This window comes from Oryza sativa, chromosome 5, assembly GCF_034140825.1.
Source record: "Oryza sativa Japonica Group chromosome 5, ASM3414082v1".
In the NCBI taxonomy this organism is placed as follows: Eukaryota; Viridiplantae; Streptophyta; class Magnoliopsida; order Poales; family Poaceae; genus Oryza; species Oryza sativa.
This window is the reverse complement of record NC_089039.1, coordinates 6,254,667-6,280,877: the sequence shown is the minus strand read 5'-3', so window position 1 is coordinate 6,280,877 and position 26,211 is coordinate 6,254,667. Positions and strand designations below refer to the sequence as shown.

At 42.9% G+C, this 26,211-nt stretch overlaps 2 protein-coding genes and 1 long non-coding RNA gene across 4 annotated transcripts; 2 read left to right on the top strand and 1 right to left on the bottom strand.

Annotated features, from left to right (window-relative positions):
* Positions 1-1,054: 1,054 nt before the first annotated feature.
* LOC107277179 (PRA1 family protein F3) lies at positions 1,055-3,672 on the top strand. Of its 2 annotated transcripts, none has more exons than XM_015782169.3 (2): positions 1,055-1,766; positions 3,256-3,672. In XM_015782169.3, coding segments are annotated over exons 1-2 (582 nt in total). In that variant the 5' UTR covers positions 1,055-1,185; the 3' UTR covers positions 3,257-3,672. The 2 variants fall into 2 exon arrangements, with proteins under 2 accessions (XP_015637655.1, XP_015637654.1); XM_015782168.3 differs by having other exon boundaries at positions 1,055-1,770.
* Positions 3,673-19,181: 15,509 nt separating this feature from the next.
* LOC136356720 (uncharacterized) lies at positions 19,182-19,698 on the bottom strand. The gene is made up of 2 exons (XR_010741649.1): positions 19,384-19,698; positions 19,182-19,252 (listed from the first exon to the last, which is right to left on the bottom strand). It is a non-coding gene; the product is annotated as an uncharacterized lncRNA (long non-coding RNA).
* A 1,394-nt stretch (positions 19,699-21,092) lies between these two features.
* LOC4338057 (thioredoxin-like 2, chloroplastic) lies at positions 21,093-25,169 on the top strand. Its single transcript, NM_001420256.1, has 4 exons — positions 21,093-21,442; positions 22,208-22,393; positions 24,110-24,274; positions 24,762-25,169. The coding sequence occupies exons 1-4, from the start codon at positions 21,269-21,271 to the stop codon at positions 24,885-24,887; spliced, it is 651 nt and encodes a 216-aa protein (NP_001407185.1). The 5' UTR covers positions 21,093-21,268; the 3' UTR covers positions 24,888-25,169.
* The last annotated feature ends 1,042 nt before the right edge of the window (positions 25,170-26,211 follow it).

Below are 26,211 nucleotides of genomic sequence, written 5' to 3'. Positions count from 1 at the left end.
AAAGATACCATAATACAGATTTTGGAAGGTTATGTCTTACAGGATCAGATCATATGCTATCCAAAATTTTCAGCCTCTCTAGCAAGATTGCAAACTAAAACTCAAACATAGAGATTTAATCGTCTAGTGACTATCCCTTTCTTCGGATGCGGGTTCCATTGACGTTGTGAAGAGCAACATTGGATGAGCATAGCACCTCATAGTAAATCACTACTTACTTACTCCCTCCGTTTCGAAATGTTTGACACCATTAATTTTTTAGCACATGTTTTACCGTTCGTCTTATTCAAAAAATTTTGTGAAATATGTAAAATTATATGCCTACATAAAAATATATTTAGCAATGAATCAAATGATAGAAAAAGAATTAATAATTACTTATTTTTTTTGAATAAGACGAACGGTTAAACATGTGCTAAAAAGTCAACAGCGTCAAACATTTCGAAATGGAGGGAGTACTTTGTTTTATATTATAAGACATTTTATGTATTAAACAGATTCATGTATGGATCTTCATATATATTTTATATGAATGTTAGTGAATTTAGTCCAGAGATAAAGAGACCAAAAGATATCATGTTGTGAAACGGAGAGAGTAAATAGAAACAAATGAACAATTGGTACTGCAAGTTTTTCTCAACTTGAATCTCAGCTCAATTTGCCGAGCAAAACTTGCAAAATCAAGCAGGCAACACAACACACATCACGTAGCAGGTGATAAACAGAAGATCACAACATGGGCCAGAATGCGACCAGGCCAAACTGGAGCCCCGTTTATATCAGGCCGGAATGGCATGGCGGCCCGTACTACATGGGCCGAAACTGGATCTCGCCTAATGTGCGGCCCATACTAGTTGGGCCGCAACGGACCTATGCCTGACGTGTGGGCCAATTTAGTTACCAGGAAAAAGCCCATTCATTCTGGGCCTTCTATTGCCTAACCAAAACTTCACTAGGCCCGAATCGAAACCAACGGCCACGATCTTGCCGTAACCTCCACCGCCACGTGTCCACCTAGCTGTCGCGGTGGGCCCCACCCATGCCATTCCTCTCCATTAATTGGGCGGTCGCTTCGCCCCTTCCAGAGTCAAGACTCCCTCCCTCTCCTCCACGTCAAGTCCACTTCGCCTCCCTCGCCGCGTCTCGCCGGCGCCGGCCACCGTCCGCCGCCTCCGCCTCCGCGCCATGTCGAAGTATGGCACCATCCCGACCTCCTCGTCCTCGGACGGGCCGCCCCCGGGCTCCTCCTCCTCCTCCCCGCTCGACTTCATCTCCCGCGCCAAGGCGCGCGGCGCGACGGCGCTGGCGGAGCGGCGGCCGTGGCGGGAGCTCGCCGACCCGCGGGCGGCGTCCGTGCCGCGCGGGCTCGGCGGCGCGTACCGCCGCGCGCGCGCCAACCTGGGCCACTTCTCCATGAACTACGCCATCGTGGTGCTCGCCGTGGTGTTCCTCTCCCTGCTCTGGCACCCGGTCTCCCTCATCGTCTTCCTCGCCTGCATGGTCGCCTGGCTCTTCCTCTACTTCCTCCGCGACGAGCCGCTCGCGCTCTGCGGCCGCGCCGTCGGGGAGGGCGCCGTTCTCGCGGTGCTCTCCGTGCTCACCCTCGTCCTCCTCCTCCTCACCGGCGCCACCGTCAACATCCTCACCTCGCTGCTCGTCGGCGTCGTCATCGTCCTCCTCCACGCCGTCTTCCACCGCCCCGCCGACAGCATCGACGAGGAGGCCGGCCGGTATTACACCCCCGTCCCGCCGCAGCCGTCCTACTAGTATGTGAGTTGCCTCCCCAATCATCTTCTTCCTTCTTGATTGCTGCTCCTTTACTTTGTGAATTGCTGTTCTTGTTTGTTTCATTTTTCAAATTCCCAATTTCTACATGATGTATTAGTGACAAACCAAGGAATTAGTTGTGTGGTGGATGAATTTGGTGAGAACTTGTGATCAATTTGGAGCCAATTTTGGCTCTGGTGATGTGTTTGCTTGCATTGGGATCGATTAGAATGCGTCCTCAAGAAGGAATTGCATGGTCAAACTCAACGAGCTTAATTTGCCTTGTGCTTCAAGGGGTGTCCAGAAAATTGACGTTCCCAAGAGAGATAGAGACGTCATGTGACCATAGTTTTTGGGCTAAACCGTGTAGCCATATGAGCCATTGAAACCAACTACTTTGTTAATTGTCTCTGACCAATAGCAAAAAGACTCTTGTACTTATCCGTAGAAGTCATCTACAACTGGATGGGTTTAAGTTTCATGCTGAAAATTCATTATCCTGTACTATTATACAGTACTACTGCTGTAGAATTATCTCATTCATTAGCTAGTATAATGTAGTCCTCCTGTTGCCATTATCTGACCCTTTTTTTTATCAAATCAACTTCGTACACGTCAGTTTCAGCTATTAAGTGGCAATATGGCATCTGACAATATCATGTTATAATGTGGTAAACTTTAAGCATCATATCTATTAGTACATATAATTCCAATTTGTTCAGAAATATATATTCGTACTGTACGCATCAATTTGTTTCAAATTCAGTGACAGTTATGATTTTCTTTCTCTTTTTTTTTCTTTTTTGTGAGAGCACAATGATTGGTGTGCCAGCTATTGAGGCCAAAATAGTAGCATATCCTGATGGGATTTGGATTATTCCATTTGGTCATTAGCAGGGGTTCATGTAGGATAAGGCAGTAGAGAACTGTTCTTTTGGGTGTTCGGTATGCCCATTCAAAATGAAAATCAAGATCCAGCGTTCAGTTGACTGTCAATAGAAACATTAATATCCTGTTGGGAAATTTATATCGCATTCATTCTTGCCATCGCTTGACCATCCAATTTCAAACTGAGCATTTGAGTTAGGACAGTAGAGAACTGATGTTGGCAATAATTCTCAGAAACCTATGTAGAAATAGATGCCTTAGCCGCATGGCTTTTTAATATCATGAGATATCTGTTGGTTTTGTTATGAACTGTCAGTTACAAGCTGACGACTATATTATGACAAGATCCTGAACATCCCCATCCTCATCTGCGCCCCGCATGTCTGCTTGGAACCGAACAATTGATAGGTACAGAACTGTGGATAACATGCAGAAAGTAGCTAGCTTGTGGATGTTTTTATTTGGGGTCAGAATCATATGTTGCTTGCCTGGTTGTTGCTTGTTGGTTGCTATTTCTGACTGTAGTCTCATCAGAAGCATATGCAAATACTGATCTAAATTTTGATTTTAGAAACTTGAATGTTCAACCTGTGTTTGCAGGACTCAACGATGGATGGCACGTGTATCACACACATTAGTGTAAATATCGTTTAAGCAAATAATCCTGGAGATCTGGAGTTGTCGCAGAAGTTCCTGATTCTAGTCTGAAGAGTGGACAGCGTTCGGATGGATTCGTGTGGTCAGTTTGTGAACCAAACCTGTATAAATTCAGCCGATTGTGAAGAAAGCACTGTGGATTCTCCGTTTCTTAGATTCTGTTCTCTATGCTGCTTTCTCCTCAGGGTCTATTGACTATGTAAAATTCTGTACCCTGCTGGAGTGCCACATCTCGGAAAACTGTATCTTGTATTTTTCCCATTTTGCCTGTGTCTGTGGTGGTGACGGTGGTTGAAAATATTGCATTTCTAGAGGTGAAATAAATCTTGCTGCAGTTTAATACTGTGGTTTTAGGCGTCCTTTTTTTTGGGTACTTCGTATGACATTCCTGGTGACTGTTTTCCGTTTAATGGGAACAATATATGTTTTCCGTATTACGATGATTGCATAGCACTATGATTTGATCCAAAAGGTTCAAAGGAATATAATGATAAAATCAGGAAAACGAGTTTATAGCGATGTGTATCAAGATGTACTGTGCAACCTTCGATCATCAGTTAAGGCCCAACCCCATTCCCCACCTATCCAGCCCATTGTGGAAAGACCCATCCTTCGAACGCTCTGTGCCATTAAATTCCTGTATATGCTATGTTTTTCAATCTGATTTTCATATGCAATCTCCATTGCCGTTAGTCATCGACGCGTATAAATATCAGTTGGTCACCAGAAAATGCTACTAGTCGTCCCGGCTTCACGGTGGTGCTGGCTCCACCACTGTCTATCATGCCCAACTCTGAAGTAAGCCTTTTGTAGTAATTTGATCTAAATTCAGTGATATAACGGCGAATTGGACCAGCTAGTGGAGAGGGAGAGGGAAGCCGGCTTAGCTGGGCCTTGGTGGCTTAGACCACCTTCCTCTCTCTTCTCTTTTTCTCATTCATTTTGCCACCGAATTGCAACAGTCTCCTACGTGGTATCCGTCCATCATGTACATTTACATGATTACATCACACCTCATGACATACCATTCTTGATCATATTAGACCACAACTCCCTTTGAGTTTGGTTCCAATATGCAATTGATTAAAGTTGACCTCAAGTACCTGCATATACCGATTGATTTCAAGAAAAAATTGGCGCAACCCGACCCATATTAGCCCACATATCGATCCACTCATCCGACTCACTAATTTTCCACCACATAAAATGTATGTTGAAATATAAGAGAAAAAAAATACCACTTTAATTAAATAAAATATTTCTAATACATATAAGTTAACCATATTTAAATTCTCGGTTTCAAACACCACAATAGAACTCCATGCAAGGGACCCTTGACGCAGCTTGGCCGGAGCTTGGGCACAGGGTGGAAGAGGATGGGGAGGCGGTTGGCGACATTGCCGACACATTGACCAAGCTTGGGACAACGACACAATGACTAAGCTTGGGCAAAAAAAAGGATGGACAGAGCGGTGGAGGCTCGAGAGGCGGTCGATCGATGATGACATCAACGTGGAAACGTGAGCTTAAGACTGCAGTACAACCCAATTTGGGTTTTGAAGGAAAGCACACCGGAGATTGAGGAGAGGGATGGTGTCGGTTACCATAAAAACTAGATGATACACCGCGCGTTGCTGCGGGATAAATGTATTTGACACAAATTTTAATGATCAACTCACACTTAGTGAGCTAATGAAAGTAATAAGAAAAGAAGGGAAAGTGAGGCAATATAGAAGGTATTCCGAATGTACAACTTTCGCAAGGAATGAATAGATAACAAAGAAACAAACACGCATGGCATTTTGAGAGCACCGATATCAATTCCTAATTAATATATAAAGCCCCAAAATGGTGCTTTGCAGAAAATAGGAACTTATCTAAGCATGATGAACCGATAGGATAGGGATAAGGTTAAACCAAAAGAGCAAATTTGTTATTCTTGCAGCGGCAACAATTGAAAATTTTCATATGTTATGTTATTACTATTACCATTGCTGAATGACAGGTATAACAGAACCCACTTATTGTTGATCAAAGGGTAGGACATTGGTGGACGATGCTAATATAAAAATATTTGGTACAATTCCTATTATTTATACGTGTCCTAGATGGAAGTCTAAAGATCATCAGAACATCTAAAAAGAAACAAACAAAAGTCACCGAGATACATAAAAATTTCAGGAACTAAATTATGCAAACTGACTGGCTAACCTGAAGTACCACCATATGAGAAAATGGGATTCATGAATAATTCACCAAATCTGCAATATTATCAATACTAGTAATCATGCACATGCAATACACGTTTTCACGATTTACATTTACAATTTCCCAATTGTGTCAAATTATATTCTCGAGAGCCATGTGACATAGACATAGGCTGTTTCTGTTTTCATCTAAAATGATAGTGAAAAAGGCATGCACAATTTTCATTTCAATTTCAAAACAAAGACATAAACTGAGTTTCATTTTCACTTCCACGGTTTCCAATGCACTCACTTCAAGGCGCTAGAATGATTGAAAAACAATCGGTAGATATCTATTACATAAAGTTCATTTTGGGAGGCAAGATGGATAAGTTCATGAAAATAGCACGGAGATAAATTTAAGGATAAATTCCTTAATGCCTGATCTATTATCCCGCGGTTCTTCAAATGACAAGTTTTACAAATGATCAAGAGCTTTAATTACAAAAGGTACCTAGCACGATGTTCGGAGATCATATTTTGATGAGTGGCCTCCACATTAAGTGCCTTCCACCATCATGCATTGCCCTATTAACATGTTTTGAGAAAGTGTGCAGTCTTAATTATTAGTTGTAACACCCTGTTGTTTCAAAAAGCACGAATATGGCTGTGTTTAGTTCCCTTCAAACTTCCAAAAATTTCATCACATCAAATGTTTGGACATATGTATGGAGCATTAAATGTGGACGAAAAAAACCTAAATTGCACAGTTTGAATGTAAATTGCGAGACGAATCTTTTGAACCTAATTGCGCCATAATTTGACAATATGGTGCTACAATAAACATTTGCTAATGACGGATTAATTATGCTTAATAGATTCGTCTCGCAGTTTACATACGAAATCTGTAATTTCTTTTGTTATTAGTCTACGTTTAATACTTCAAATGTGTGTCTGTATACGTCAAAAAAAATTTTGACAAGGAACTAAACACGGCCTATGTATATAATATAATCCATTTGGAACAATATTTCTATGTTTCTAAGAAAACATGGTCAGCCGACAGTAGTTCAACAAAAAAAGACATGGCAGTCCACAGTAGTTCAGTAAAAAAAATGGCCAGTAATCATTCAAGAACCTGACCAAAAGGATCCATAATTATTATGGTAAGGTAAACAAAATAGAGAGAGTAATACAGAATAAATGATTTTCCCTTCTAATTTATTCTTGAACACTACAACGTTGAATTCACTCAGTTGAAAGCCTGTAAATAAGGGAAACAATTATGGTTAATTGGAGCTCTTTAGAAAAGCTTTGGTTTAGGTTCTAGCTTAGGTCTCCATCGATATTACATCTGAATCTAGAAACAAAATACAAACATTCTATATTTTCATAAGGAATTATTTGAACACTAAATTGTAGAGTCATATCCCAATTTATAAAACTACACTCTTTAATGTAGATAGAAAGCAACACAACAAAGCTTCAATTAGCAATCAGCTAACCTGACTAAGAACAAAATCCATGTAATTGGCTTCACCACAACTGGTGGTAGAAAAAAATTCTTACATCTCAAGAAACCAGGGCATAGCCAAATGTAGTGCCCTTAAGCAGGTACAGACTACAGGGCACAGGCCCATAATTCCTTGCATTTCCATGCCCATGGCAAGGGCCAAAGGCATACTACTTCAACAGAAACAACCGATTACTTGTATTCTCATCTTGTCTAAGGCTTCTGTCAGATAATTTATGCAGTTTGACCTCTTATCTTGATACAATAAGGTTGAACGTATATGAACATATTCAGAATTACCCTTTTTTTGTACTTTGAACAATTATAAAAGCAAATATAAAACGTCTAAATATTTAGCACGTTTCGAACAGCAGAATCTTTGAGTCCATCTCACAAAAACACCAAGACACAATAAATCTTCATAGGCAAATAAGGATCACAAGTAGAGCATCAATTGTAGGAAACATGGTAATATTAATACTTTCGCTAATAAAATACAATGATGACTAACAATATACACTAATCAAACCCAACCAATATATTTTACCATTAAAGAAATTTCATGTCTCCATCTAGAACTGTAAAAGGTAGAGAAATTCAGGTTTGTGCTCTAGTATAAAAAAATACCTAAGGCAAATCCATCTGTTGTAGAACTGCTTCTAGCCTGTAAAAGTTGCTGAAAGAAGAAGCAAATAAATGAAATAAATTAACAATGCGTTTGTGACATCTTACATCTCATTTTATATAGGTAATCTGACAGTGCGCTGATATGGAGATTATGATGCATAATAAAAATTTTACACATCAAAATAATATTGCAGGTTGTGGACTGGTTACCTAGAATAGTAGCGGAGGAGTGCCAGATTGGAAAAACAAAACAAAGAAGATATATTCAGAAATACACATATGATATATTTAATGAAACAACACACCTTCTAACTTACAATAGCTTCTAGATCTCCTCGACATTTTCTTGTATAAAATGATCCCAATGCTCGATGTTTTCGAATATCTATATCCCTAGGGAAAATATCGAGAGAGATTTGTAAGATGAGAATAACCTTGGATTTATGCATATCCTTGAAGCATGCACGTCGTAGTGATCAAGAAGGTAGCTATCTAGCTGGTGATCACTTCATTCCTACTTGTAAATGTAAAATGCGATGGCAGGAAATATAGCCAAGAAAGTAACGTAATAAGCTTCTGAAGTGAAATGGACAATCCGGCCAGTTTAAGAACCTTTGTGTAGTCGGTACAAAAGACACATGATTCCCCAACATGGGGAGAGATATATTACCAAATTTGAACGAAGAAGGCAATAAATTCTTAAAGATGGTCTAGGCAATATCTTTGCACCCATTAATCCTAGTTATGAACAGATTGATCATTGGTAAGGAGTTCAACAAATGAAATTAATTGAATGGAGTAGCATTCAGTTATAAGGAATTGTGTGATGGATTGGTAGGGATAGTCAACATTCAATAAGAAATTAAACTGTGAGATGCATTGGCAGGGGAATTGCTCCATGCAAGCTATTTTTTTTCTGTCAATCTTAATATTCCATGGCACATAAAATGGAATAAGTGATCGAGCTGAGTCTTGTACGATAAAAGCTTCAGATAAACTGTGTTGATAGTTAGGAGAAAATTTTTAGATACTGAAACAAACTCTAATACTCCGTCTCCAAAGCTTCAGATAAAAAGAGTGCTTGCAATGATTGACAAAGTGATAGTAAAACATAATAGATTCATACCTGCATGAGATCGCCAACTACCATCCTGAATTCCTATCCTTCTTGCACACACATCCATCCTGAAAGGGGTTAAATAAATTGAAGGAACAATGAAAGAGAACATATCTGGGCTGAAAACAATTGTGTGTATGTTGGCAACATAGTAATCGTGGTGTTACATAACCCTGGGCGACAAAAGACGCTACGCTAGGGATGACAGTGACCGCAAGCGACATCAACAACCTGATTAACAATCTAACACTCAATTGGTTTGCCTAGCTTCCACATCAATTCAGAGCACATTATTGCAGCTAATTTTTAATTGAAACTGGTGCTATCTAGAGAAGAGAAGGTAAATACACCAAATCAAATATTTATTTAAATATTGACAAAAATAAACTTAATCAACATTTTAATTACTGGTGTTCCAACTTATAGAGGCTGAAAGAGTTAATAAAGAACAAAGTTCATAATTTCAATTTAAGTACAGGAGAAAACAGTGAACCAGGAAATTTCAAAGTTCATCATTGCAATTTGCAATGTGGAGTCTAAATTCTAGCAAGTACAAGCCATTGATTTAGCTGTTTCGAAAGCAGTGAGCCATGAATTAGAGGGCAAAGTTCTTCCCTTCAATTACTAATTCCTTAAGTGCAAACCAGCTTCAGAGTTGCATATTAATCAAATCTGCAAAGAAAGACAATATAAAAGGAGCCTAAAATATTTGGCAATTTCCATACAAAAGAATATCAGAGCTTCCAGTAAAATTAAGTAAATTATTTGGAAGCTCTCTTATAAGAGCCCACGAAAGCGTGATCTGTTGGCATTAAAAAGCATAGCAAGTGAGATTGAGAAAGGGAGATTAGAAACCTGATTTGTTGTTTATGTCATTTGCACGCTTCAGATTGCAAATGTGGCAAAATAGTGAGGCCTCCAGATTGTGATGGTGGATAAAAAACAGCGAGACGGCTGATGGCGAACCGCCGCAGAAGGACCCTCACGCTCTTGCGTTCGTGCAACGGCGGCGTGACCAACGAAGCCGCGGAATGGCGAGACGGACAACACCAAAACAGGGACAACGCTGATTTTGGGTCCGGCGGCAGCTGTTGTTGCTGTTACTGTGTTGCGGCGCCGAGCAATGGGGGAAGGACCGAAGGATGCGGGCGGCGGGCCGGCTTTAAAATCGTCGATGATGTAAGGTCGACGGAGATGGTGCTTCTCCCTTTAGGGACGACGGCGGTAGACATGGTGGTGGGAGAGGGGACAGCTAGGGATTGCATGGGGTGTGAGGCGAGAGATTGGCGATGACAACGGCTTAGAGAGGAGGCACGGGCGTGATTTTGGGGAACCCATGAATGGTGATGGAGCGGGTGCGAGTGGGGCAGCGATGCGATTAATAGCGCGGATGATTTGCGTGGAGGAATTTGCTGTGGTTAGGATTTCTCGCGTGGGCCCACAGTTTCTTTCATTTGGTCTTTTTTTTATATACTAGTTATCGTGCACGTGCAAGACATGTTTTGATATTATATATATATATAATAGAATAATAAATGTAACTTTTTATGCCGTGTACTCCATACAAATTCTAAAGGTAAATAAAGAGTTTCATAGACTATAGTAGTAGACTGACAATTTTGATAGATCTATTAAAAAACATGCGCCGTGTGTATTTCTAGAGAAACATGCACTTGCACGTGAAATCCATGTGACATAATATTTGATAAATAAATTACCAAAAATTGTCACTTACATTTTTATCTCACACGGCATCGTACACTGCCACATATTTTTAAGCAGAGAAAAAATGGCTAAGCAGATCTTCATGTAACAACCAAAGTAAACTATTTGATTCCGGCAGCACTTCTCTAGCTCCTTCGCTGTGGCAGTCAGCATGCATTCTTCTTGGCTGCATAATGTGCATGTCGGGTTTGCCCATGGCTATCATGCATGAGCAACTTAAAGTTCAGGTCTACAGTTGGAAAATCAGAAAAACAATTCATTTTAACATCTACATCGTTCTCACACAACCCCACAACTCCAAGGAAAACAAGAAAGTATCTAAGCTTTCAACTTTAATGCTAACCAAGAATAGCACAGACCTTTATACTCCAGTAAAATACTAAAAAGAGCAAATGAATAATTAACCTATTCTGATCAAATAAAGTAGTACATTCTAGTAATCAACTATACTTTAGTTCTGAATTAGCTTGCTAACTCGCTGTACATGTCCTTCAGCAGGGGCGGATCCACAGTCTAACGACCGGGGTCATCTGACACCGATGACATCCAGCGAATGCACGGTGATGCTCAATTTCTACCAGCTGTGACCCCGGCATCAGATGGTAAATGACCCCAGCCATCGTCTTCAGCTGGCACGTAGTACGTGAAACTAAAACAATTCACTTGGTGGTGTTACGATCCTAGTTGATTAATGATTCTTTTATTAGCATGCATAAAGTCCGAGTCAGTTTTCTTTTGTTTCCTAAGCCTCATTGTTATTAATTGTTTCTTCGTTGTGCTTTTGCTTCGTCTGTTAAGCAGTTAGTACTAGCTAATTTCAGATTTATACCTCTTTGTATGATGAAAGGAAACGCTCTTAGCCTATTCCAATTATCATTCATTCGTTGCTGGTGATCGATAAAAAACACAAGAACAACTTTAAAAAAGATTTTGCATTAATCGAGAGAACAGAATGATCTACCTAGTCTTTTAGTTAAATCAAAATTATAGCAGTGTTCATTTATATACCGGAATTCTGCTCTCTTTTTCATGTATACGCTTTTTAGACTGCTAAACGGTGTATATTTTTTCAAAAAAAATTCTTTAAATGTTTTTAAAAAAATCATATTAATACATTTTCCAAATTTAAAATAACTAATACTCAATTAATCTTGTGCTAACAATAAACTCATTTTGCATGTCTTCTTTAATCTTCTTCTTTTCCATTCTGTCAAACGCTTTAAGTTGATGACCCCGGTGGCTTTTAATCCTGGCTCCGCCCCTGTCCTTCAGTGTTCAACATATAACAAATTCAGACTTAAATTTTGCTGAGAGTATTTCACTGATTACTGTTAAGTAATAAGTAGACCAATGAACTTGCCATTGCCAACACATGTTCTATTTGCACAAAATATGTGATTGATTCTTGTTAAATAGGACCATAGGAAAGAACTTGCCAGGTGTTCCAAGGATCATTTAAGCTGTAACAGAAATTCCGTACCAAAAAGGGCAGAACAAATTGGAAAGACTGAAATCAGCATGTGTGTTCCATAAGAAATATTAGCCAAATAAATGAAGCTCGATAAATTGTATGATGAAAGAATATACTATCTTTAGTCCGCAGAATCTCAGTATGCAGTATATCAGCTCAATCACTTGAAGCTGATGACCCTGGAAGCTCAATCACACATCAAATTTACAATGTGAAGCAAAATTTTAAATGTTCTTGCAAGAACATTGAGAAAATCAATTTTCTGGTTGTGACCTGCTGACCTTTAAAGTAACTGATAATGTATGTACATATATACACACACTTCTCTTAGTTCTTACCATTTCCTGCTTGTGACAACACCGCTTGCAATCGGGCATATGCAATTAGAAGAATAAAGAAACATTACTGCTAATCTCACCCCTTTCCTATATGCAATTTCTCGAGAAAACAAACCTGATATGGGTTCTTGTCTGAGTTGCTCATCAGTTGTATTTGCACAAAATACTATTTCTTCAAACTTCTAGCTACAATTTCAGAACCTAGATTAGGACATAAGCTTAGTCAGCAACATCTTAGGCATGGTGAACGTCATGACAGTTGAAGTTGCAATTCCAGATAAGAGAAGTATAATTTCTGTACATCCTATTAACATAACCATCAAATAATATTTCAGGCAGCTACCAAATATTTTCAGACAATAATACTTCTTAATCTACATAGAGATTAAACCTATGTCCATGCATAAAAAAAGACATAATGTCCATGCATAAAAAAATGAGATTACATTTACATAGACATTTTTTGCAAAGCGGATGCCACCCGGTTGGATACCAACATTCTTACACTGATCGCCTTAAAGCTGAATGACCTACAACCATTTAATTATGTTATCAACATACCCGTGAAGCAGAAAATTGAGAACCAGTTAAGCATTGCCAAGTGCATCATACCTAGCCAAGCTCTGGATCTTGGGACTGCAGTACCATTGTAACAGAATCTTTTTCAGATCATTGAGGATCTTTTTGTAACTGAATTCCTTCTAGCCCTGAACAGTAGTTCTATTGCTGGATGCACACATGCACATAATCTAAACATAAACAGACCTAAACAGATGATAATTGAAAGTTACTGTGGGAACCACCTCGGCGGGGCGACTTGCGGCAGCGGTGAACTTCGGCAACGACGACGACGCTGGATGGGGATGGCGTCGGCTCTGGCCGCTGCGGATGGCGATGGGGAAGGGGATGTTGAATGTAATCTTGTAGGTGGGTCAATTTAGTTTTTCAAATTTACGAAATAATCGAGCTTGACTCGTGCTGTGTTCACGAGGAGTTCAGAACGTAGAAGTAGTCGCTAACTGTTTTTTCTGTTATTTCGTCTGTTATTTCTTAGCTGCAAACTCGGTCGTGATCGATCGTGGGATGGTGCGATTCAGTAGGATTGGAGCGAGTTTTGTGGATCTTTTTTCAGTTGTAACAAACTCCTGGAGTTCGGAGTATAAATAATAGAAGAGAACCGAGAAAATGCGGCCAGGTTTTACTCAGCGCCAAACTCTGTTTCCTCTGTTCGTCTTCAGTTTCGTCAGTTACTGTAGCAGTCTGAAAACTCTCGTTTCTTCAGAACGTGGGAGTGATACACAGAGCTGAGTGGTGAGGTTTGAGTGCTAGGTTTGCCAATTTCCAACAAGTGGTATCAGAGCGGTTCATTGCCGATTATGTGGCCATGTCGAGTGAAGACGGAAATCCACGGTACACCCCGCCGGGGCGGCGTGGAGCCGCCGGCGGAAGCGGCAGCTCAGGCGCCGGCAATGACGGGCAGATTGTGATGCAGCAGGCACCGCGAGAGACATGCGTGCCACTGCGTTACCCCGTGCTGACGAGAACCAACTATGCCGACTGGGCGTTGTTGATGCGTGTGAATTTGCAGGCGCAAGGCCTGTGGGCGGCTGTTGATCCAGGCTACGCCGAGTTCAGGGAGGACCGGCAAGCGATGGCTGCTCTTCTTCAGGCAGTCCCCAAGGAGATGCTGCGCCCTTTGTCCAAGAAGGATACAGCCAAGGAGGTGTGGGACGCGATCAAGACGATGCGCGTCGGCGTGGATCGTGTCCGGGAAGCGCGCGAGCAGGCGTTGCGGTCTCAGTATGAGGCCATCCAGTTCAAGGACGGCGAGACGGTGGAGGATTTCGCCCTTCGTCTGCATGCACTCGTCATCGATATCCGTGACATGGGTGGCACCCTTACCGACGAACACATGTTGAAGAAACTGTTGCGAGTTGTACCATTCCACTATCATCAGCTTGCTTTGTCGATTGAGCAGATGCTTGATCTCAAGACCATGCCACTGGAGGAGCTGGTCGGGCGCCTTGCCGCCATCGAATCCTATAAGCCTGTCAGTGCGTCTGGCGAGCTGAGGCACTGGGTGGCTTGGTGCTGCTCACCGAGCAGGAATGGACTGCTCGCATGAAGAAGAAGGAGCCGCAGGACACCTCTCCTGGTAAAAAGGGTGCTGGCTCATCGTCCAGCTCAAAGAAGCAGTGGCGCGGCAAGCGCGGAGGACAAGGGTGCTCCGGTGAGGGCAGCTCCGGCAAGGATGGTGGCGCGCCGGCGGCGTCGCGTGATAGATCATCGGTACGTTGTTTCAATTGTGATAATTATGGTCACTATGCCAAGGAGTGCCGCAAACCACGGCGTGAGCGTCGCCAAGAGGCGCATGTTGCTGAGGCTCAGGAGGAGCCTGTTCTGCTGCTGGCGACCGCGAGTGCGATGGTCACCACGGCCGCGCCAGGGACGATCGTGCTGGATGAACCGCACGCCCAACTGCATGTTGGCCGCCATGAACAGTTGTCCCCGGATCGCTGGTTCCTAGACACCGGCGCAAGCAATCACATGTCGGGTCACCGAGAATTCTTCACCGACCTCGATGACACGGTGCGCGGTGTCGTGCGCTTCGGCGACGGCTCCGTCATCGACATTTGCGGCTTCGGCGACGTGACCCTGGAATGCTACAACGGGGCACACCGTATCGTGTCTGGGGTGTATTACATCCCAAAACTCAAGAGCAACTTGATCAGTCTTGGCCAGCTTGATGAGAACGGCTGCGCAATCCACATTGACGATGGTGTGATGACGATCCGGGACAGGGCGCGCGCTCTAGTTGCGAAGGTGACGAGGACTGAAGGGCGCTCGTACCTGTTGGATTTGAAGGTGGCTCAGCCTGTATGCTTGGTGGCGAGCTGTGAAGAGGTGCCGTGGTTGTGGCATGCACGCTACGGGCATCTCAATTTCGACTCCTTGCGTCGGCTGGCTCAGGGCGCTATGGTGCGTGGTCTGCCTGACATCGAACAGGTGGATCGCATTTGCGATTGCTGTCAGATCGCGAAGCAGCGGCGTGCGCCGTTCCCGTCGGAGGCGAAATACCGAGCAACGGAGCCGCTCGAACTCGTCCATGGTGATCTCTGTGGACCAATCAGCCCAGCCACGCCAGGTGGTAAACGCCATTTACTGTTGCTTGTTGATGATATGTCAAGATATATGTGGGTTGTCCTACTGGGAACCAAAGACCAAGCTCCGGCGGCCATCAGGGACATCCAGGCGAAGGTGAAACTTGAATGTGGGAGAAAACTGAAAGTTCTTCGTACAGACCGGGGGGGGGGGGGTGAATTCACCTCGGTTGAATTTGGTGAGTACTGCGCAGGGCGTGGCGTGCGACGTCACCTCACCGTTGCCCTATTCACCGCAGCAGAATGGTGTTGTTGAACGGCGAAATCAGACGATCGTGGCAATGGCGCGGAGTCTGTTGAAGGCAAAGGAGATGCCTGGTCGTTTTTGGGGTGAGGTCGTCGTCACCGCAGTGCACATCCTGAACCGGTCGCCGACGAGGGCGCTCGACGGCCTGACACCCTATGAAGCTTGGTATGGCAGGCGCCCGAATGTGCATTATTTTCGCACTTTTGGCTGTGTGGCGTATGTGAAGAATGTGAGACCACACTTGTCGAAGCTGGAGGACAGAAGCAAGGCGATGGTGTTCCTTGGTTATGAGGACGGAAGTAAGGCTTACAGGGTGTTCGACCTGGTGACTAACCGCGTTCATGTGAGCAGAGATGTGGTGTTCGACGAAGAAGCGAAGTGGGACTGGGCGGCAACCGGGACCGGTGATGATGAAGCTGACCCTGCTGATATATTTTCTATCTCGTACACTTTTCACTCTGTCCTAGATGATGAACAGTGCTCTGGAGCACGCCCTGACGCAGACGAGCCACAAGATGCTGTTACACCGGTGTGGGAGTCATCGCCGGGTGTGCACTCGCCGGCGTCTCCCTCCACACCAATCAGCACCACGCAGACAAGCTGAGTGGAGTTTGCCACTCCGCCGACTGATGCGTCGCAACCATCTAACGAGGCGCCACGACGCTATCGCACACTTGCAAACATCAACGAGACTACCAGTCCTGTCCGAGAGTTTCAGTACTCCGGGCTGTGCCTTCTGGCGGCCGATGAGCCAGTAAGCTTCACGGAAGCTGAAGTGCAGGCCTGCTGGCGCAAGGCTATGATTGATGAGGTGAAGAGCATCGAGGAAAACAAGACGTGGAGTCTAGTTCCACTGCCTGCTGAACATCGACCGATAGGTCTGAAATGGGTGTACAAGATCAAGCGTGATCTTGTTGGCAGCATTGTGAAGTACAAGGCCAGATTGGTAGCTAAGGGTTATGTGCAACAACATGGCATTGATTTTGAGGAAGTGTTTGCTCCAGTGGCAAGGATTGAAACCGTTAGGTCGTTACTAGCACTGGCTGCTCAAGAGGGATGGCAGGTGCATCATATGGATGTTAAATCTGCATTTCTCAATGGTGATTTGGAAGAGGAGGTGTATGTCTCACAGCCATTGGGCTTTGAAGTGACTGGTGAAGAAGCTAAGGTGTATCGTCTGCACAAAGCTCTGTATGGTCTTCGTCAAGCTCCAAGAGCATGGTATGCTAAGTTAGATGCCACACTAATTAAGATGGGTTTTGAAGGGAGCACTTCTGATCCAGCAGTATACAAGAGAAACAGTGAGCACTCTACACTGATTGTGGGGGTGTATGTGGATGATCTGGTCATTATAGGCTCACAGGTTTCAGTCATCCAAGGTTTCAAGGTTGAAATGCAAAAAGAATTCAAGATGAGTGATTTGGGGTTGCTGAGTTTCTATCTGGGGATTCAGGTGAAGCAAACAGCGACTGGAATTGCTTTAAACCAGTCTGCATATGCTCTGAATATCTTGAAGAAAAATGGCATGGATGGATGCAATCCGTGTCAGGTTCCAATGGAGGCAAGATTGAGGTTGAGTAAAGAAAGTACCAATTCTCTTGTAGATGCTACACAGTATAGAAGTCTCATTGGAAGTTTGAGATACCTAGCGAACACCAGGCTAGATTTAGCTTATGCAGTTGGGTATTTGAGTCGTTTCATGGAGAAGCCTGCTACAGATCACCTCGCTGCTGCAAAACATTTGCTAAGATATGTTGCCGGTACAGTTGGATGGGGCTGCTGGTATGGAAGAAAGCAGAGTAATATTGTGCCACTGACAGGCTATTGTGATAGTGATATGGGTGGAGATGTTGATGATAGGAAGAGCACTACAGGAGTGGTGTTTGCATTGGGTGAAAATATCATCACATGGCAGTCACAGAAACAGAAGGTGGTGGCATTATCATCCTGTGAAGCTGAGTATATAGCTGTAACCACAGCAGCCTGCCAAGGAATTTGGCTTGCTCGTTTGATTTCAGAAATCACAGGTGATGAGAAGAAGTGTGTTGTTCTGAAGGTGGACAACAAATCAGCAATTTCCTTGTGCAAAAATCCTTTACTGAATGACAGAAGTAAGCACATTGACACGCGGTTCCATTTCATCCGAGGTTATGTTGAGAAGAAGGAGATTGAAGTGGAGTACGTGAGAACTGAAGAACAAGTTGCTGATATTCTGACAAAGTCACTTGGAAGAGTTAAGTTTCAGGAGCTGCAAGGCAGACTTGGAATGCTTGAGATACAGCCACAATATTAGGGGGTGTTTGTTGAATGTAATCTTGTAGCTGGGTCAATTTAGTTTTTCAAATTTACGAAATAATCGAGCTTGACTCGTGCTGTGTTCACGATGAGTTCAGAACGTAGAAGTAGCCGCTAACTGTTTTTTATGTTATTTCGTATGTTATTTCTTAGTTGCAAACTCGGTCGTGATCGATCGTGGGATGGCGCGATTCATTAGGATTTAAGCGAGTTTTGTGGATCTTTTTTCAGTTGTAACAAACTCCTGGAGTTCGGAGTATAAATAATAGAAGAGAACCGAGAAAATGCGGCCAGGTTTTACGCAGCGCCAAACTCTGTTTCCTCTGTTCGTCTTCAGTTTCATCAGTTACTGTAGCAGTCTGAAAACTCTCGTTTCTTCAGAACGTGGGAGTGATACACAGAGCTGAGTGGTGAGGTTTGAGTGCTAGGTTTGCCAATTTCCAACAGGGGACTGGGGCGTCGGCGCCGGATGGGGAAGACCTTGGCTCCGGCGGCGACTGGGGACGGCTCCGGCCGCGGCGGATGGGGGTGGGGAAGACGTCGGCTCCGGCCGCGCGGATGGGGGTGGGGAAGACGTCGGCTCTGGCCGCGGCGGATGGGGGTGGGGAAGACGTTGGCTCCGACAGGGGCAGTGGTGGAAAGCAGCGGCGAAAGGGGAAGACCTCGGCTCCCGCGGCGGCTTGAGAACTCGGCACCGGCCAGGGCAGCGGTCGAAGGCGGCGGCGGCAGCAGGAGGAGCGAGGAGGAGTGTCACCGGTGGGGATAGTAGCAGAGTAATGCAGCGGCAGCCGGGATTCGGGCGAAGCGAGGAGGAGAGAGAATGCGCACGGAGAGAGGAGCGAGGAGCGAGGGGAATCGCGCGCGGGGGGCGGAGTCATTGCGTGTGGGGGACGGAGTCACCGTGCGTGGTGGGGGGACGGAATCGGTGGGATGGGATTGGCGATTAGATGAGATGCAGATGGACGGTTGAGATTAGATGGATTTATTTCACCTGTAGTGTTGGAGGGGTGAACTCCTCCTTTTTATATTAGTATAGATAGACATGAGGTGTATAAATACTAAATTAATACTAAGTTAATTTGAGGTTGTTGAGATCATGCTATCATTACTAAAATTATGAACTCAAGTGACATTGTTGTAATGAAAATCCAAGGAGACAGGACCCTATAGGATATATGTGGCACTTACAATTGCTGGTTACATAGAAAACTGCTGAAGCTGGAAGGATCGCACAAAAAAATTGCTACGAGTCACTCCATGCTGCATATGATAAAAAAAAATATCTTTATCTAAATCAATGCTTCTCTAAATCTTAAAGTTCTCTGTGAAATCACATGCCTGTCTATAGGATCAACTAACTTTCCATATTTTTTTTTACTTCCATGAATTACCTGCAGCAATTCTTCATCTCGTTGCTTAATGCGAGTTATTAGATCATGTCCACAAAATGCGCTGCTTATAAATCAATGCATCATTGAAACTTGCTCGCAGGTATGAATTATCTGCAATGATTCAGTGAAGCAAGTTTACTGCTCAGTTTTCCCTGGCACAATATAAAATGAGAAGCAATATGAAATATAAAGCTATTGGATACAGGCAAGGTAACATGAATAATCACAGAACAGAAAAATTGGAAAACAAAGGAGCATAATACGAATTGTATAGTTTAGCAATAGAAAATGATTTCTTGTGTGCATACCAAGGAAGAAAATTTCCCATGGAAGAAATACCTGCGACTAAAATCAAGGAGTCAGTCATGCGAAATAGGATAATTAATCTGCTAGTGCAATAGTGTAGTATGGGGAAAAAAGGAGGAGCAAATTGGGATACAAAAATCTGTTGGAAATTGACAATTGATTGCAAAGAAATTAGTTTGAGTGCTCAACCTGCATCAGTCACAATATTGATTAGAGATAGATTTAACTTGATTGGGGATTAACCTGCACTGGAAACGATGGAGATCAAGTGGATCTGCCTTCAAATTGGCAGAGGGGATGGATCCCACAACAACTTCATTGTTCGGAGGAGGAGCACCGCCAACCTTTGTACTGCTTTTCTTCAGGATCCGGATCGTCTGCCGTAATGCAGAAGAGCACTGTTCATGTGAGGGGAACAGTTAGCTAATGCCATGAACAGTGTCGATTTACTGTAGCTACAGGATTCAAAACACTGTGATTCTAATGCGTGGTACTGTTCATCCTCTGCATTAGTACCTCTAATGCAGAGGATCCGAATTGCTTTCTTCATACGACGTAGAGTACATGATTACCACCAAACACTGGGATGTACTTATATATTGCAGAGAAGATAAGAAGTGAAGAAAACAAAATCGAATAATCCAAACTACAAATCATAAAAGACAGAGATGGATAAACGGGAGCGGGAAGCCAGCCGGGCGGTTTCCGTTTCTTGTGACACCTGAAGGAGGCGAGCAGGCGCTAGGCGGGGATGCGGTGGGAACCTCTACAGTGGGGGAATCGGAGGAAGGGGAACCGGCGTTGCATCAAGCATTGAGAGGTCCAGCAGATGGAATCATATGATGCATACGTACTGATATAGCGTTGGATCGATCTGCTGCAGCCTGCATCTCAACAAATCACAAATGTTTATCTGGCATCCAACGGACATAACAATTTAAACATTTCTGACAATAACTGGATCAATTGTATAGGTATATATATAGGATGTCTGGAGGAGGACTGAAGGTGTGACAGTGCCCACGCCAAAGGAAGGACGATGAGAGTGTCGACAGCGAAGAATAGGTGTTAAGTGAGATTTAAGGTTCTTACTAATTTAGACCATAGTAGAAGCTCCGTTGAACTTTTTTTTTTCCTTCAATCCCAACAAAAGTTGTTTGAGCTGTGTATAAGGAGATAGGAAAAAAAAGAGTTCACTTGTAAATATTTGTTAGAAAAAAAAAAGAGGAGACCAAACTGTAATTGAAAAGGAAAAAAGCCACGATCTTGTGCGTTTATATTTGGAATAGTAGTAGAAACGTCCGTGGCACTGGAGTGTGGGACCCACTGTGTCAGGTCGTAGTCCAGTGCTCTCCCCCATCCATCCTCCATCCTTCATCCGCCGCGACGAAGAGAAAATCCATCCATCCATCCATCCATCTCCCACCACCACACCTTCGCCCCTCCCGCGGCAACCACCGCTCCTCGCCGCCCTCGGATGCTCCCGCCGCCGCCTCCGCCGCAATCCGAGTCATCGGCGGCGGCCGCGCTCTAGCCGCTCGCTCGCTGTTGGCACGGTCCCGGAGCGGAGCCGGAGCGCATGGCGGAGGCCCTCCTCCCCCTGCCCCGGCGCCTCGTCGTCACCGCCTCCACGCCCGCGTGCTCCTCTGCCTCCTCCTCCACGTCCCCGTCGCCTCACTGCCTCCTCTCGCGCGCCAACCCGCGCCCGCCGCGCTTGGCCGCCCCCTCGCCCCCGCGCCACCGCCGCCTCAAGGTACGTGTGCTGTCCCCCTTTCTCCTCTCTTCTGTTCGTCGCGCTAATTGTGTAGGGTTTTTCGGAGGTCAATTTGTTGATTCTACGCGACCCTGTAGATCGCTATAGCACCACAAACGGCTTTGCGTTTGGTGTGGATTGGGGAAGGAAAGGCTTACTACTACTACTAGCTTTTATGTCTTTTGAGGGGTTCAAAACTTGAAATTGAGCCAAACAAGTCTCTCGAAATCATGCATGCTTCATCACCTAGCATACCATAAGTGCCATTGCTGGGTCTTTGTACAGTATCTCTGTTGCTTGATGTCAATTGAAATGGTACATGTTATGATGGAAAATGCATGGCAACTTGGTATTTTGAAGACCGCAGTTTTTCACCTCGAAATGGGTTCTTACATCATTCTTTTGTGGATTTTAGATTAGACTTTGCTCCACGATTACTTTATTCACGACAAAACATGCATAAGCTTTGCATTTATGTTTATACGTTATTGTTATATATTGTATTGTGCTTGTTTTATTTAGCCGATAGGAATCACATTAACAATTAACATCTTTCTCCTTTTCTGCCAGGATTTTATATATGTTTTGGCAACTGTGAGTGGTATGAACTAACTATTGAACTTTCAAAACGTGTCAATTTGTCCTTGCTTGAGATTTTTGTGGATGTCCTACTAGTTTATCTTGAGTTTACGTGCTTTGGAGTTCGTATGGTATTGGACAAGTTTGCCGCTGATGTTTTGATCGTTTTGGTTGATCTTGCTCTAGGCCCATGCAGCCGTCTCAGACAAAAGTGAGCAACCAAAATGGTGGGAGAAGAATGCTGGTCCAAATATGATTGACATCCACTCTACACAAGAGTTCTTGGATGCACTGAGGGATGCAGGCGACAGGCTTGTAATTGTGGAGTTTTATGGAACTTGGTGTGGTTCTTGCAGGGCACTCTTCCCAAGGGTATTTCTCATTTCCTACTGCTGCCATGAGTATAACTATTTGCCGTTTTGATCTTCTCCTTGATACAATTCTGAAATTTCTCATGTGAGCTTTATCAAATTTCCTTGCATAGTTAGATTAATAATTGATGTTTAGCATTATATGGGTTTAGATTGGTACTCTTAAGCTCTAAAGAAGTGCGTGAAAGAATCATGTGGCTTGGTCTTCTCATGAGATGTCAAAATTAGGATGGAGTCATCCAAAAAGGGTAGTATTGATTTTCTGAATTGTGAACATACATGATTAGCTGAACTCACTCTTCTTTATTCAGTTTTTATATCTTTCATGCTTTGAACTTTTGGTCTTGTTTTATAGAGTACAAATTACCTATTCATCCGCGGTTGTCACCCATGCTCATGCTTATTGATGTGTTTCCCTAGTTGGTATTGGTGAAAGCGCTCGAATGTGGGAATTCATCTGCAAATAGTCGAATATATGTTGTGCTTTTGGGGGGAACTATGTTTGGCTTGTTTCCAGGGCATGCTAGCTTCTGCTATATCTAGCTCTTCTTCTATTCTCTGACTTATATTCTGCAGGTTAGACCATCTTGTTAGTATTGCTTCAACAGTGTAGGTGTAGGGGTAATGCAACATTATTTACCAATTACCATATACAGAAGAAATGTTTAGGAGTAATCAATAGTTCAATACCCTTTTTTTCTTTCCTTGTAAACCGTGTAATGCCTCTAATGAACAGAAGGGAACCCAAACTGGAGTCATATGGCCTCCAAGTTATAATCAACAAACATGCATAGGTTGTATAATTGCATCCATGCACTTGGTTTTGTATCATTTGGACCATATAGAAGAGCAGCACATACAGCGGCCTAATGGGAGTTGCATATGGTGTGTTTTTCCTTTTTTTTTTTAATTTACTGGGAGGCTATTTTAGCCCTCTGAACTTGAATGCTTCTGCAGATACCCAAATAAGAGGTCTCTGGTCCTTCTTGTAGAAGCTTATGCTGCCCATATGCTGACCAGGTGACAATAAAAAGGCCAATACCTGAAGTGCTTGAAACTTGTGAGCACCATATATTACATGTGTAACAGTATTCCCCAAAACTGTCATCTTATCATATCTCTAGAGCATTTGCCCTATTTCAGAATTAGGTCTCTTCCTTCTTTGCATCCAGATAAAGGTTTCATATTGCCCTTTCTGTGTTTAGTTACTAGCATGGAACTGATGGATTATTGTTGAAATCGATGGCTGTTAACAACTTAACATCTGTGCATGACGTTAGTGTGGCAAGCTTGGTGCATTGTGCTTTAGTAACTAGGTTCTTTTGCTCAGAACCATGATTGGGTTGTGCTAGCTAGCTGAAGGAAAAAGGCTACTTCATTACCATCACGAGGCAACTCATGTTGCTCTGGCCATTCAACTAGGGCTAACAAATAACCTTCCCTTTGGACTGCTACATCACACTTCAAGGTGTTTTATCATGATGTATTTTGAATGTTTTAGGAAGGCCTTGTTCTCAGAGAGACAATTTTAGGGACGTCGATAATGATAATGGGGAACATTATAATCTCATCCCATGCATCTTTTTTTGCCCTTGTCCTACTTGTTTTCATGGATAAAATAGTTTTAACATTTCCATCTCACCCAGCTGACTGTTATATTGCGAGGACTTCCTTAGAGCATGTTGCTTAAACTAATGTGTTCTTTATTGTTTTGCAGCTCTGCAGAACAGCTGTGGAGAATCCTGATATCTTGTTCTTAAAAGTAAATTTTGATGAAAATAAACCTATGTGCAAACGGTTGAATGTGAAAGTCCTTCCTTACTTCCATTTTTACCGTGGAGCTGACGGGCAATTGGAGGCGTTCTCATGTTCCTTGGCGAAGGTAAGGATGCACCAGTGCGTTCATAAGTTAATTTGCTTCACCTTTCAAGTAGTTAATCACTTAATCTTCAATTCTTCATAATAGTCGGTTCAAAAAGGCATTTTTACTTTTTGAACAACCCTCTCATGGGACATGGGTTAGCTGGCCATGTGTGTACCAGCAGTCGGCATGCTAACCCACCGCTCATGCTCCTCAACCATGTTCCTTGATCCAGTGAACCCGGATTGAACAGCCCCAGTTGTAATGCAATAAATTGTCCACCTGCAGCTTATGTATATAAGGCTCATTTTATAATATCACGTTATTGTTTTGGCCAGTCACTGTTAATTTCAGAAACTCAAGTTTTCCTTGGTGATAATTCTTTTCCCTGAAGTACATTTCCTCTCTTTTTCTGATGGTATAGAGAGTGTTCTGTAGTGAAACATTAAGGGTTTATATCTGCTTTTATGTGTGTTTTCCACTTATCAGAAACTGTTCTTGCTTGCAGTTTCAGAAACTGAAGGATGCAATTGCTGTTCACAACACTGCTCGCTGTAGCATCGGTCCACCAGTCGGAGTTGGGGATGTGCTGGATAGCCCTGAGGAGAAACCTGCAGAAGCTAGTCCCCGGTAGATTTGTTCTGTTACAGTGCGTCTCGCTCTCCATTGCTATATCTGCTCATTTTTTTTACCTCGATAGATCTTACTGTAACCAACTCAGGAGAATATTCAGTTTTCCTGGATAGGGGTGGCCAGGCAACGGGCCAGCATCAGATGTTGTAAGCATTACTGTTTAATTTTTTTGAGAAAGAAAAATCGTGTATTATAGTGTGTCAACTTCTTATGCTTGTCTAAAAGAACCATAGAGTTGTACATCATTTTAGCGGAAGAATTCTTCATTGGGCAATTAGACCTCATTCTGGGATTGTTTCTGAAATCAATCTGTTGGAGTTGGGCCACATTCACATTTGCTAGGTATTGGCCAAGGGTGAGGAAAATCAGTATTTGCATGTATTGGAAACTGAGATTTAAAACTGCATTCAAATTGACATAAAAATAAATAAAAATATTTTGCAATATATATTATTCTGTTCTATATATGGTTCCACGAAATATTAACTTAAATCATGGTTTGTATAAGCAGAAGAAACGATAATTTTTTATATAGACAGTCAGCCTCTTTAAGTACGTAGTTTGAAGGTTAATGTGAGCTGAAAACACTTATATAGTTTAGTGCTTTGGAGAAATAGTTCGAGGGAGCAAGATCCACATTTTTCCTATTGTGAAGCATTTATCTAGATAAATCTAATATAAGAGCTTTCATATACTCATAGAACAAAATTAAACAGTTTTCAAACTCATTAGCGGTAGGACTTTGCATTGCAAAGGTTGATATATATGATAATCATATATTATGCACATTGAGACGCTGAGAAAGAAAATATTTATGGTGTAGGGGGCGCAAAGCCCCTTTGGTTAGAGCTTGCTTGTTAGTTTCATGTACTGATGCTTTCAATATTTTTCTTTGTCAAATTTGCCCAAGAATAGTACTCCATTACTCCATTAGTTTGATGTCACAGTGGCTCTAATCGTTTGAGGGACGGTTGATATGCCGTAGGAAAATGAACGAAGCAAAAGTAGAGTAACCCTAAAATTAAGTTTAGAAACTAAATTTAATTTGGTAGTATTCATGGGATTGATTATTGACGTGGTTATTGCCACTAATATGCCTACGAACCAATTAAACAAGCACACAACTCAATCAAACTTAGTTTATTTTTGAAGTGTGTTGATCCCACGGGCATGGACTAAACAAACAATAGCTATAATGCATGGGAAAAATATAAGGTGGAAACTACATGTATATATATATAACAGTACAAACCTGAAAACTACCGTTAAATTGAAAAATGGACGTCTCGGATTCGTTACTCCTAGTAAAATTTTTACTGCTGAGT